Source organism: Periplaneta americana, chromosome 4 (assembly GCF_040183065.1).
Source record: "Periplaneta americana isolate PAMFEO1 chromosome 4, P.americana_PAMFEO1_priV1, whole genome shotgun sequence".
In the NCBI taxonomy this organism is placed as follows: Eukaryota; Metazoa; Arthropoda; class Insecta; order Blattodea; family Blattidae; genus Periplaneta; species Periplaneta americana.
The window spans coordinates 47,581,633-47,596,542 of NC_091120.1; the positions used below are offsets into that span (position 1 = coordinate 47,581,633).

Consider the following 14,910-nt stretch of genomic DNA (forward strand, 5'->3'; position numbering starts at 1 on the left):
ATTATATTAAAGTAATTGGAAATTACCTTTTTATAATATATTAAATCAGAATTCTCACAACACTTAATTTTTCTTGAAACAGCTGTGCCTCTGGGAGTGATAGAAGTCAATCCTGTGTCAGATCTGGAGCAAGTTAGAAAGCTCATCAACAAATTACAAGAGGAAAACAGCAATAGTAATACTGAAAACAACGAGTTGCAAACCAGTCTCTCCCCAGATTGGTGCTTCGTAGACTGTAAGTACAGTTTCTTATTTTTGGTTTTCCTCCTACATATCATATTCAAATTTTCGATATCATACTAATGTATTTGAACGAAAGAATTAACAAAACTGAATGTAGCCTATATTTCCTCCATGCTTCTAAAGATTTACTGATTTCTCCTTCTCCTCTTTCTTTTAAAATGCATTGTAAAATGTCTAATTCATACTTTATTGCCTGTACTCGGAAGGCATGGAGGTAGACTTCCATGCTTTCACAATCTCGGCACTAGAATAAAGTGGTATGGTCAGTACCATGCTCGGAATGTCTTACCCCCAGGAAAGATCTGGTAGGAGGTTGAGTGAACCTTGGGACTTTTCTGGAAGTTTTGGCAACGAGAAAAATCTCCTCGCCATTCTCATTTACCCAGCCAACCACATAGGATTGAAAATTTTCTTATTGAAAATATAGATTGTATGAAAATAAATTTGTCAATAGATGGAGACCATCTACAGATTTATGAAACTCTTTCTCGGACTATGAACAATGTCTGGTGATATCTTGCAACACTATATAGTGTTGCAAGATATCAAATAACTTCATTTCCAAATAATTGAGCATGATAGATTTAATATCTTTGAGACGAATATTGTAAAACACGTTCCAGAGTGGACATAACCTTTTTTGAACGACCACTGATACTTCTTTTGTCTTTCTAATTTCTTTTTCCTAGGATTTACAGTTCTTTTTCTTGAGCCTTTGTTGGCTTTACCGACACTCACAACACTATCTTCAATATCACTGATTGTTTCAAAATGGATAAAATAATATACAACTTTTAAAATAAGATGTAAAATGGGCAGTACTAAAAATTAACAGTATAGGTTAAGAAGAACACGAAAAATGTGTAAAGCATGATGAGATCATGGTTGCTATGGTTACGGCTCCATGATTTATTGATTGTGACTTGTTCTTTTCTGATTGATTATGTAGTGGACTAAATTGATTTTGAATAATCTTGTAATTTTTACAAAAGAAATTTAATGGGATAACATTTCGTTTGATCAATTTTAATGCAGAAACATTGTAGGAAATATCAACCTAACGAAAAAAATATCCTTGACTCAATATTTTTGTGGTTAAACTCGTTTTGTTCGCCACCTCCACAAATTATTACTCAAGTGACAAGTAAACATCTCGGCTACCATATCATTTTCATCTGTTATGTTACATTACATTTGCAGCATGTACAGCAGAGCGATTCTTCCGTGTGGACCGAGCCCAGGAGCACCTGCACTACGTGACAGATATTGCAAGTGATCGCCTGTTCATATTAGACACAGAGCCTTCCACATTGCCACAGACTCCAGAAGACGAGACCGCATTCCCTTCTCCAGCCACTAGCAACAAGCAGTCTTCCAACAGCATGCTCGGAGAAGAGACGACACCTGAGTTCAGGTTAGTGCGCGGGCGCTATCCACCCATGCGCCTCCGGCGGCGCTCCCCCTCCCTACAACCCAGGCCTCGGCCGTAGCAGCTTGCGTGTTCTGTGGTTAAAGGGATATTTGTGGTGGACGGGAGTACCTACAACTTTTCTTTAGAGTGACATTTACATTAATTCAAATGTGTACACCATATTTGTTTATATTGGTTGTAGTTTTTGTGAGCTGTGTTCCTTTCTACCCCTTTTGAGAGTAAATACTTCTTTATGCATGTACGATACTGTGTGAAATGAGGCGCACTTCCATTATACGTTTTCACAAATAATGGTGTTGGTTACTTGAGAATTTGTGTACAAATTTGTACTTATTATCCCACTTCAGCTCTATTTTGTAAAAAGAAAATTCAGTAATCTTTACCTAAATCTTTTGCTAATTATTTGCTAAATCGTCTAGCACAAACTCGAGGAAAAATACAAGTAACGGTACTGTACTAAATAATTTATTAATAGAAAGAGTATATTTAGGTTAATAACAGGAAATATTATAACTTTATGTATTACATTTTTCTTATGTTAAGTTTTATTTATCTGTCTCTTATAGCTAGAGCACCCTGTTCAACTTTATTTTATTTTTCTTTCTCTTTTGAAAAGAAATGCAACCCTATTGTATTAAAGGGTGGCAGACTGACTAGAGTAATATCTGAGGAGGAGATACACAGTGTTTCACAACCTATCTTATCTTGGGTTCTTTGACAAGAGTGATAATGAGAGAAAGAAGGTCATTGCGCTTAAACAATGATGAACTCTTGGGCATTGCAATGTGCATTGAGAAAATTGAAAAGTTGTCCGTTGATTTATTTAATTTTTAAAATTTCAATTTCGTGATTATTACTTGCAAAGAAAGCACAAAACAGAACAGCTCCAATTCCATATTTCAGTCAAACATTTTTAAATATTGCTGAAATTGTTAAATGATAAACATTAGAGTCCGGATATGTAATATAAACACAGGTAAAACTAGAAGAGTCTATATAGAAAAATCCCCTATTCGAAAGAAGGGAATATAGTAGCTGTTATTTCAAAATCTCATAACTCCAGAAAATAACAATTTTCAGTAAGAAGAGAAATATTAATGGAGTATAAGAAGGTGCTGATTTCACAAAATATGACTACCAAAACCTCTCATTAATCAGATTTTGAGTTACGAGGATAAAGCACCAAAAACTGGTTATTCCATAACACATAACTTCATACAAAGAAATTGTACTATGTTAGGTCTGGAGATCGAGGTGGCCAGCATTATAGAGCAAGTTTATGGATTCATTCGAATCCTCATCTATCTGTGGAAATAACCAGTTTTGTAACATGTCTAGGTAGGGAAATCCAGTTACTGAATTCTCTGGAGAGAAGAAATGGCGCAGAAAACTTGAACTTTTTATAAATTCCGTATACATTTTATGGGTAGTGGTTTTTCCGTGCCTATGATATGCACGTTGTGGTGATTTACTTTTCCACTTAAGTAGTTCGTTGTTTCATCTGAGAATACTAAGGGGGAAGCAAAATCTTCATTTTCCATTTCTGTTGCATTAGGTAGGTAGGTAATAAAATCTTTAAAGAAATAAATGACATGCGAAACTTGGAGAATTTTTCTATTATCTGGTGAATAAAACTAATTATTATTATTAATCACATCTATGCAAACACCCTTTTTTATTTTCGTTTAAAATGGGTAGGCCTATATTCTTTTTTTAATAATATCTCTGTACATCTGAAATCTTCTTCCAGATATTAACAAAAATCCGTTAAACCATGCGCTACAAATGTGTTGTTACAATCAATATACCGGTAATTAATTATTTGGATAAACATTACGCAATGACTTGTACTTACTATTCTTCGCTGTTTTACTCTGATTCTCCTCTGTGAAAATTATATGTCGGTTATTGATTAACAGTCTTACTAATAAACCGTGTATAGTTTTTATACGAGACTTATGCAGAGTTGAGACAGAAAACGTTACTAATAAACCGTGAATAAGCTATGGACGTATAAACAGGCTGTAACTATACAATGGGAATTGCTTTGCAGTAGTTATATACCAGTGGCGTATACTGGTTAAAGGGTTTGGGCTACCGCTGACCCTATTATTACACAAAATATATCTAACAATTACTTTAATTTTAATTACTATGGTAAAACTAATAATACAAAATTATTACATTATGTTATATTATAAACTTTTTCTTTTGTAATTTCCTTGGGCTACCACCGGTAGCCCCGGTAGCCCGAAAAATACGCCCCTGTTATATACACGAAACCCCTTGTTTAAGCGTTGTATATAGGGGAAAAAAATGGCCGCCCCTTCAACAGCTGTTCGTATCAACTGTCATTTTATGATGATGTTTACCTTGTAACCACAGAAGAACAAACCTAAGATCATGGAATTGTTAGAATAATATTGCTGTAGCTTGTACTCTTTGACCAAAATGCAGTGTGGTAATCGATTAGAGCCAGTTGTACTATCGATATTTAACACGCCACACTAGAGCGCTCTACCAGATCCAGTAGAGAACCTCAGATATTCTATCACCTTTCGTAACGAAGTAATGACGAAACTATGACGTAGCTGTGTAACAGTTATACTGTTATACACGACGTATGTAGTGATTATTAGTAAGGAATTTACATACGACTTATAAACGAACTACTCATTGTATAAGACAGTTAAACGTCTGTATATAGAGTTTTTATTAGTAAGACCGTAGTACTATAAATGGTAGTAATTTTATTTCTATATCTCAGACTGTTATTAATGCCTAAGCATCAAGCAAGTAAAAAGAGAAAAAAAAAAAGTTGTTTTGTATAACAATCAAGTGGGTACCTATTAAAATAGTTAGTTTCTTCATATAATCAACAATGTGAAACAAAATGACGTTCATTTTAATATAGATCTGAATTATTAAAGTAAAATTATCAGTGATAATGATAATATACACATATTTTTCTTGCACAACCATAAAAATATGCCTATCATTTTGTGAAAAATAGTCGACCAAGGCATAATTTTCAAATAATGTAACTTATGTGTGTGTTTTAAATTGTTACATACAACATATGAGTGCATTTTGTATATTTATATCCGGACTCTAATAGTTAAAGTATATATCATAATCCGTTAAGTCCTTTTTTTAGAGGGGCTTTCTGAAACATATGTCGTAGACACCCTAAATTAAACGAACAATATTATTGTTACTGAGCTTAAAAAACTAAGTACTGAACAAACTGAACATTCTGAGCATTTATAAGCTACTACGTGATATAAAAATGTACTTAGAAATTCAAATCAGTGATTTGCATACGCACACCATGGGAAACGTCAGCTTTGCAGTTTCCTTGTAATTTATTTGTAGAATCGCATTGTGGATCGTTCTCCAAAGAATGATAAACAGGTTGTGACACAATGTTTGTATATATGAAAATCAATTACCTTAGCTTGAACATGTGATATTTAAATGAAATCTCCTCTTGCTACCTCCTAGCCTACATGTACTACAATGGATATAGATAGTTGAAAAAAAAAACATGATAGGGATTAGAGAAAAACACGACTGATTTGCATCAAATTGTGTATATAATCTGCAACAGACATGACACTTTGTGGTTGTGATATTTGAAGCTGTATGACAGTGATTTGCTCTTTGCTTAGCACATAAAGAATTATTATTAGTATTATTTATATTGTATTTGAATTTAATCATTAGGCCTACTAAAAGAAACTGCAATAAATTATATAAAATATGCAGTTAAAATAGTGAAACAAAATACATGTAAATAATAACCTTCTCTAAGCTAGTGACTTCGCCCAGTATTGATGGTTCAGTATAATTTGTATGCATATTTAAAACATTTATTTTATTCGCTATCACAAATTTACATATTTAATAGTGTACCTATGTACAAATTTCATTAATACTATGATTTCTACTGGATCTGTAATTTCTATTGGCTTTCTTTTTCACACTTCCTGTATCTTAACTCCTCTTCATCTTTTTCCTCACCCGTACCCTGCACCTCAAATAATGTAATGAGATGTTAGAATCTTACCCTCAGTAAATGCAGTGTGAATGCTGCATACGTGTCTATATGAGGTCCCGTCCTGTATTTACACCCAACAGTGATGACGCTTCACGAGAAGATGATGGCAAATGGAACAACGATTCGAAGGTTAATGAGGGATCAAATGCAACACCTGATATTCGGCTTGCTGATAATGATGCTCAGATATGGAAAGACCGGCCCCTGCAGGAGTCTCAGATGGCTGTGACAAGCAAACCACAACAGACCGCAGGAGACCAATTTATGAAAGACGAGGGAGACGACGATAATGAAGGCAACAATGATGAAAAGTTGAATCTTGACCTTCCAACGACTGGGGGGAATGTAAATTACCTTAGGTACAGTATGTGTAAATCAACGTAGCACAGAATGTTTTCCCTGGTGTCTGGCTGCTGGGAGAGACATAATTGGAACTGCAAATACTTCCTTCTGTTACCCCATGTTGGTGCTTCTGTGGATTGAACTGTTGATTGCTTATATGTTGCAGCAGTTGGGTGTATTTGATTCTATCAGATATGTGGATGGCTCCAAATATTTTATCAGAGTGATTATTATTTGCTAGATGTAGTTGTGGTTGCATGAATACCACAAATCAGGAAGGAATTCTTTCAAGTTAAATTTTTTATAATTTAAAAATCCTGTTATTGGCACTTTAGTTCTTGTTAACCACCTTAATTAAAAATCTTGTGTAGGCTTGTTTACAGGAAAGTGTCTGGCACATATAATTAAGTAATGAACTTTATGCGAAAATTTAAAATATCGTTAATTGATGAACTAGTGGACTTACTCGTGTTAAATATGTAATATTTGTCCGGTTTACAGATGTTTCAGTGCTTCACGCACCATCATCAGAGCCTACTAGATCGCGGCATCATCTCGAACTTCTTTGCCTGTTAAGAGGGTGTGTTTTATTGTTGGAAGGTGTTGAGGACACAATACATACGCCGATCACATAACCAATACTAATCATACATACAATAACATAAATACGGACATGGAAATCCTACACACACAACCCAAGAACCAAAAACTCAACACACTAGAACAATACGAAATATACAAACACACTAAAACACACCCCGATCAAATCCTCAACACACAGATCAATTTCAGTACACACACACTATTCGACTCCACACTTCAACACCTTCCAACAATAAAACACACCCTCTTAACAGGCAGAGAAGTTCGAGATGACGCCGCGAGCTAGTAGGCTCTGATGATGGTGCGTGAAGCACTGAAACAGCTGTAAGCCGGACAAATATTACATATTTAACACGAGTAAGTCCACTAGTTCATCAATTAATTATATTCAAGTGTTAAAAGTGGTGTATGCAAGATTCAAAATGGATAAAATATCGTACAATTTACGTCATATAAAAATTGATTGATACAGGATATCTCATACTTGATAAATGGAGGAAATATAACATTTTCTTATAGTAGTATATATAAATCCCACAAGGGTAGCTGCCCTTCAGTAAGGGTTGCCAAAAGACACAGCATACTAAACAAATAAAATAAATATTTGCGTTATCATTATTTACGATTTTTATTTTCAAATGGAAGCTACCCTTGGGAAAGTACTTTTATTCAACAATTATTAGTAATCAAATAGAATGTAAGGAAATTTAGGTGTACAGGTGATTACGTAAAATCTGAACAGAATATTTCATTAAGTCTATAGCAATAATTTTCAAAATATTTAAAGGAATTCCAAAAGACTTAAAACATTCAACTGAGAATTTTGGAATTGTTCCCCTTGCTCCGAACAATAGGCCAAATACTTCAATCTGTCCTTGTATATGATGATAATCTCTAAAGTATTGAATTGTAGGGTCATAGATGGTCTTTTTTTCTTCATGTACTGCTACAGGCTGTTCAACTGCAGTTTCAAAGTGCATGGTGGGATCAATGATAATTGCTCTGTCATAACTTATTTAAAAATTGCTAAGAGCATATAAATTTTTTCATTCTAAATACAAATTTTGTTTTAACATTATTTTTCTTCGGAATATAAAGCATATACCTATATACTTTATATTCCGAAGTGATATAATGTTAAAAGTCAGGTAATCAAGATGTATTATTTTTTTCTTTGACATGCTATGTTTATGTTAAAATAATAAAAAAATGTCTTATATAATTACTTACATTATACATTATTTTGTTTATATAAATTATATAGCCAGTGCGTTTCTTCTGCAGAAAAAGGTAGTGGAAATCTGTATAGTATAGCGGACAGGAAAATTATTACCGTACTTGTCCAGTATAGGGAATTTTGTCGTATTTAATTTTCTTTTCGTCCAACTTAAGACTTTCCATGCTTAAACGGAGTTCAAGAAAAACATAATTATTAAAACATTTTTCGGTTCTTTAGGCAGAGAAGCTTTGTATAAAAGTATACAATCTCAAATAATAAAATTACATCTTCAGAATGTTCAGGTTTTCCAGTAAAACTGCTACCATAAATTCAGTTATTGTATTATTACTTAAAGGAACTAAAATACTTACGTCACATTGTGATATTTTGATAAACTTGATTCTTAGTTTGCAATACATCATTTGCAATACACTTGTACGAATAATTTGTCGTAGTCATGATCTCAAGAGTGATGACACTTTTTATGGCTTTTTTTTTTTCAGAATTTTTTAGGTAGGGCCTACTTATTTTACGTTGTAATATATTTATGTTAGGCATAATTGTCAATGGAACAAGAATTAAATGAGTCAACAACAGGATTATTTTCTCTTTCTGTAATACATTACTCAAAAAAGAATATAACATAAATCATGGGGACAAGAAAAATCACAAACATTTCAAAGCATTATAGTGATCTTGAAATTCTGCATATTACTCCCTTTGCCTGAACTTAATTATTTCTCTTAAATTTGCACAGAAGAGCTTACAATATATATTTTATATCAACAAAGAAAATAAAATTTAAAAAAAAATTACAAACTTAGTTCATATAAAATCAATTAATTTGGTAAATTATATAACTGCGCATTGTTCATTTAACTATTGATATCGAAGATATGAAAATATTTTAAAGTGTGTGTTATGCTAACTTAAGGAGTCTAATTCAATACCGTATTTCTCATTATTTAAGTATTTGTTTCCTCTATTACCACGGGCATAATATAAAATTTGTAGAACCTACTTAAGTAGGCCTACTTGGGATAGTTAAAACTTTATTACTATAATTTGAAATCTAAAATAACAATGATTGTTCTCCGTATTTGTTGCTAAAAAAAGGTGCATTTCATATTGCTGTATTAGCATTTAAAATGTTGCGTTAAGATTTAATATTTTATCATCATATTTTTAGTGTGTAGAGCAACCATTTTGGTAACACTAATGTCCAACATAAGCAAGTCCTGTCAGGTTTCTCATTCACGTCTTCATCAATTATAATGAGAAACAAGGAGGAAAATAACCACTCCAACAAAGTGAAATTGGTCAAAACACTTTCTTTAACTCTGGTAGGGCCTAATGGTAAATTGCAGAATTTCCATTATCCATAATCTTTAAACCAATTATGATTGTTACCTTCAATTCATTAAGTAACATGATCGAATTGTGTTCCTGCCTTGAAATGATTGCTTTCTCTCCTAAAACCATGGACAAACTAAATTTCATATGGGAAAGGAATCCTTTCTGTAATATGCAGCAACAGCAGCAGCAGCAGTGAGAGCTATGAGTGTTGAAAAAAAGCAAAGCTTTTTTGAAGTAGTGGCATATTTGTGTACCATTCCATTATGATTATATGTATATATATCACATGTAGCTTCATATTTTGTGCGTGACTGTTGTCACCAAACCTCCACCTGCATAAGGTGCTTCATAACCTTCTCACATGCTTCATAAGTGATTTTTGAGGCAGTATTAAGTAAATAGTTCAATACAACATTGAATCTATTGCTATCCATAATCGAATTGTGTACACTTAAAAGTGTTACTCTTATTACATTACCAGAAACAAATATATCTTATCTTGAAATATTAAAATGGAAGTTTTGAGCATTTAAATGTTTAGACAATATTTTTGTTTCACTAAAAATTGAACGTGTTACCGGTACCCATACATCATCATGACTTATAATTACTGTTATCATCACCACCACCACCACCACCACCACCACCTCCTATACTTTTATAATCAATATTTTCCACTATTATCACCACCACCATCTTCATCGTTATCATTATCACCACCATCTCCGTCATTATCACTACCATCTTCATCATTATCATTATCACCATCTCCATCATTATCACCACCACCATGCCATCATTACCACCATCACCATTCCCATCATTACCATCATCATTCACATCATTATCACCATCACCATTATTATCACTATTATCACCACCATCATCCCAATCGTTATCATCACCATCATCTCCATCATTATCACCATCTTTATCATTATCACCATCTCCATCATTATCATCATCACATCACCACCATCTACGTCATTAACACTACTAGCACCCTCATCATTATCACCACCACCATCTCCATCACCACCACCACCACCACCACCACCACCACCACCACCATCTCCATTATCACCAACACAATTGAATCATTATCACTATTTCTTCCCGAGTTCTTTTTTATTTGCGATATTAGTAGGCCCTAATTTGTTGTTTTATTGGCGCTGAATAACACTGCAAATATAGTGTGTAAACGATATTAAGCAAAATTTCAAATAAAAAGCTAATTAATATTTATTGTAAAAGTTTATCGTGTATTTATATTTTGTGTTGTTGACACGTAACTTCATAAGAATGATTTAAAATGAATGGACATTACATCTAAATATATCTAACAGAATAATTATTGCGCTGACTTTATGGTAATAATCACTGAAATAGTTTAATCTTACAGCCCAGTAGCATTTATATGTTTCAAATATGAAATTAACATTCATAACAGGGACATCATATCTGACCATAAAATTAACAGAGAATATGAATTCAAAATATAGAACTGGCACTACGGATATGTATTAATTAATATTAAATTATGTTCATTAATATTGTTCAGGTAAAGTAACTGTATCAGGATAGGCATCCTTGGTCCATACATTTTGTTTACAAACATTAACTGCTGGGAAGACCGCTCCCCATCTCCTAGCTAAAACATCAGTGAATGACAGTGCAGCCCTAGTTAATGTTTGTAAACAAAACGCACAGACCAAGAATGCTTATCCTGATACAGCTGCTTTATCTGAAACGTATTCATTAAATTGCAATATTTCTCGATATCAAATGGAAGAAGTCAAGAAATTTACTATACTCAAAAAAGCTCCAAATCTCATACATTGTCAGTAAACAATTAATTGATAGAAGTGCCCAATCAAAATGCGATGCTAATTCCTTCATGATGTATTATAATGTAATATGTTAAACTGAAACTATCGGTATCGCATTACATCCAACTATGAATGTTCAGCTTTAATACTTTCCAGAAGAATCACAATTTTTCGAAATAGCTGCTGTAGATTCAGTGTTGAGTAACATTTTTTATTTAATAATGCCTCCTAGAAGTACGGTGTGCAGGTTATAAAACAACTTGCATATTTTCATTATTGGTGTTAATTGTTCTTTGGATAATTTTGCCTGTATACCTTTCGAGTTATATAATATCCGACCACTGGAATTCAATTATCACCCACAATTAAAAGAAAGTCCTTGTAATTTGTATTTTTGCATACCTATATGTGTAAATCATCCTATTATATTCGAGTATAAAAAAATAAGTAAAAGTTGACGGCAGTGTATGTACCGGTAGTTGTTATAAAACACACAATCAATTTTCTACCCATGTCTGTAGACAAGCATTCCTGGAGTATTATTTATGTAAGTATTTCTGTATGTAAACAAAAGACAAAAATTGAGAGAATAATTTTCTCTTGTGGGAGTGTTCAAATGGCCTTTTCATATGGAACATTATTGCATATGAGATGATCTTGAAGATTGGCTACAAAACATAATTATGTTTACTGTTAGTCGCAAAAAGTTTTTTGTTCAGGTAGATATGTTTCTGTTTTCTGCTGTTAACGGTGTGACAGTTAATAAGTTAATTACAGAAAGTTGAAATAATATGCTTCTGTTTTCAATTCACGAGATATGTAGACTAGTTATTATTTTGTCATATTTTAGGCAGTGTATGTACTCACATCAAACCTGACCGTAGGCTGGTCATGTACAGGTTAAGAGTATAATAATATTGTCATAGATCGACTTAGTGTAGCGTAAATGCATTTTGCGTGTGAACAGAAAATGTAATTGAAATGAGATAAATATCGGCAAATTTTTTTATGATGGCAGCAGTAGGATATGACAGATATTATTTTCATAAACTTTAATATTGCAAACATATTTAACTCTCTGATACTTCATGATATACCAATTTAGGTACATACAGGGTAAATAAGATTATAATGGTAACATAAGTTCAATTAACTTCCTTTTTCATTTTATCTTCTACTATGTCCACTTTAATTTTTTAAGTGTGCATCCATTTCAGCAACACTCATTGTAAGTTCTTTCTTGACGGTGGCAATTTTTCCCACCATTTTCCTTTAACATAATTCATAAATATTGCGATATTTCATGCACATTCTATTTGCTGTCTAAATACCTTAAAGTATGTCCTACTATACTATCAGTCATAACTTTTTCTAGGGCTGTGAAATAAGTTTAAGGTATAAATACACATAAAGTTTCAATAAACATAGGATTAGAGATACTACAGAAGTGCATAAAGCTATGGTTCCACTATGGCATTCATCGCCAATCTTACAACGTTGGCAATCATTGCCGAGCAAACGTCAGCTGAACTATTTCCTTTACAGCGAACATCGTCTTCTTTTTCCTGTCAAAAGTATTATGCAAATTAGAAAATTACAAGTAGATAGCACTCACTAAGTTTGGAGGCAATAATTATGTGAATCATTCAGTGTTGGAGGTTAAAGACACGTTTAGGACTTATTTTTCTAGTAAAGAAGAAAGAGCTAAATGGTATCAGTGAGATACATTGTTGTACTTAGGTCACTTTAAACAGAGACGTATTATTTAAATATTTTCTGAGTGATCTGTGTCAAAATTAATTACATCGTTCATTATATTATATTATAGTGGTTACAATATTCAAGCTTTTGTACAAGCTATTCAACTTAAAACTATAGTTCTAAAATACACTTCATTAGGATTTTAAAATAATCTCAAGTAATTGGTTACATTAACTGTCGTTATTAAAGTCCGGAATTTCGGGGAATATTTTTCCTTGACACACTATAACAACACTAAATTAAGATTTTATAAACACTGTCTTTAAAAATAGATACCGGTACCATTTTAATTATTCTTTCTTCAATGTATTGGAATATAGGCCTACATAGAATTAACTTGTGTTGAAATACAGATACTTTACCAACTTTCTTCTAAAACATTTTTCTTTTCATGGGTATCTCCGTATTTTTCGGAACTCATATTGTACAGGGCAGGATGATTGCAAACATGATTAATAAAAGTTCTATAATTTATTTGAGAGATATTGCTAAATACACGATGTTTTGAAGCCATATTGTGTTATTATCGTACCTTTGTTTTCTAAATGAATGACGATCATCACTGTCACTTTGAAGCCAAGTCAATCGAGAGCGATGAATGCCAGAGCAGATTGCTGCACCTGCGCTGAATGTTGTAAAGAAACCAACTCCATTTATTTACATGTAGACCTAATCTATCGGTGATGATTGCCTAGCAGAACCATAGCTTAATAGTACATTATGCAACGAGCCTATAATGATAATCATTAAGACGCAAGTATGTTTGTTTATGAAACGAGCGCATGTGAGTTTCATAATTTTCATACGAGCATCTTAATTACCATTATAGGCAAGTTTCATACGACTTTTTATGCTCGACCATATTTCTAACTTTAAATTATTCAGAAGTATACATTTTATTTGTATCTGACAAGATCGGAAGTGACCTTGTTCATAGCTCTTGAATTGTGAGATGTGCGCAGACGCGAAGTGTTGATTTTTCTGAGGAACAATAATGTCATTGACCTTGATGTAATGCAGAGAATGTATAACCTGGAAATTGATTTAGAATTGAAAAACGAGATGACAAATTGAATTTATTTGAATATTATTTACAATTAACGCTAATTATTATAGTAACAGAACATAACCTTCTGCGACAGTATTGGATTTCCAGCCTCCGTGACATTTCCCTCGTTATCTTTCGATTGCATATCCGAGAATAATCGAAAACCTGAACTTTAATGAAGAGGTGTACTTTAATGTCATGTATTAAAGTACTGCTACCAGGTGTATAATTACTACATTTCGGCATGGTCGAGCATAAAATATTATTTAGCCCGAACATCATCTTTCTTTCTTTCCCCCCCCCCCCTACTTACGAGAGCTCTTTTTCCTCCAAGCAATAAAATGACTAGAATTTGCTAGAGTCGTTTTAATAGTCGCACAGTTTTCAACAGGAACAATACACCACTTTATCGTTTCCCATAAAGTTTTCTTGCATGAATAAAAAAACAAATTTCTCTTGTTAAGTCCAGATTAAATATGAACAATTGCCATACATTTTCATAATAGAAAATTTGATATCACACTTCAATTTTCATGTAATGACGTTATCTTTCCAGTATTAGTTTCCACATATAGAAAAGAAAATTTGGTATCAGTATTTGTTATGTAGGTATAATTAATGAAAAGGTGAAATGATTGAATAGTTAAACTCTTAATAGTAATTATTATAGATAATTTAAAACGTCTTTTAGACACGGGAGTTTTTAGAAGGTATTATTTTTCAGAATGTTAGTACTGAGCAATGAATTATAAATTTAAATTGTGTTGTATAATTTTCAATTGACATTTATTATATCACATCTCATATGCATGTATATAGCCTATATAGTGTAAGTTTCTCAAGAGAATAAACTATGTATATAGTACCTCAAAAATAGTTGTTACTTATCTCACGTATAAGTTTTGAAAGTTTTCATATTTTAATGTAGAGAAATTTTTTTTTTATTGTGTAGATCTTGTTACAGTCCCGAGCTGTATATAAATTATACATATTTGTTTGCAGTTTTCAGATATTGAA

General features: G+C 32.6%; 1 protein-coding gene across 7 annotated transcripts in view; it reads left to right on the forward strand.

Moving 5' to 3' along the window:
• rdgA (retinal degeneration A) overlaps positions 1–14,910 on the forward strand; it is a 727,627-nt gene that overhangs the window by 689,519 nt on the left and 23,198 nt on the right. For 6 of the 7 annotated variants that reach the window (XM_069823282.1, XM_069823288.1, XM_069823285.1 and 3 more), the window contains 3 exons: positions 83–235; positions 1,444–1,657; positions 5,816–6,094. In XM_069823282.1, coding sequence (XP_069679383.1) covers positions 83–235; positions 1,444–1,657; positions 5,816–6,094 — 646 coding nt within the window. The remainder of the gene's footprint in view (positions 1–82; positions 236–1,443; positions 1,658–5,815; positions 6,095–14,910) is intronic. The other variant, XM_069823283.1, reaches the window with a different exon arrangement.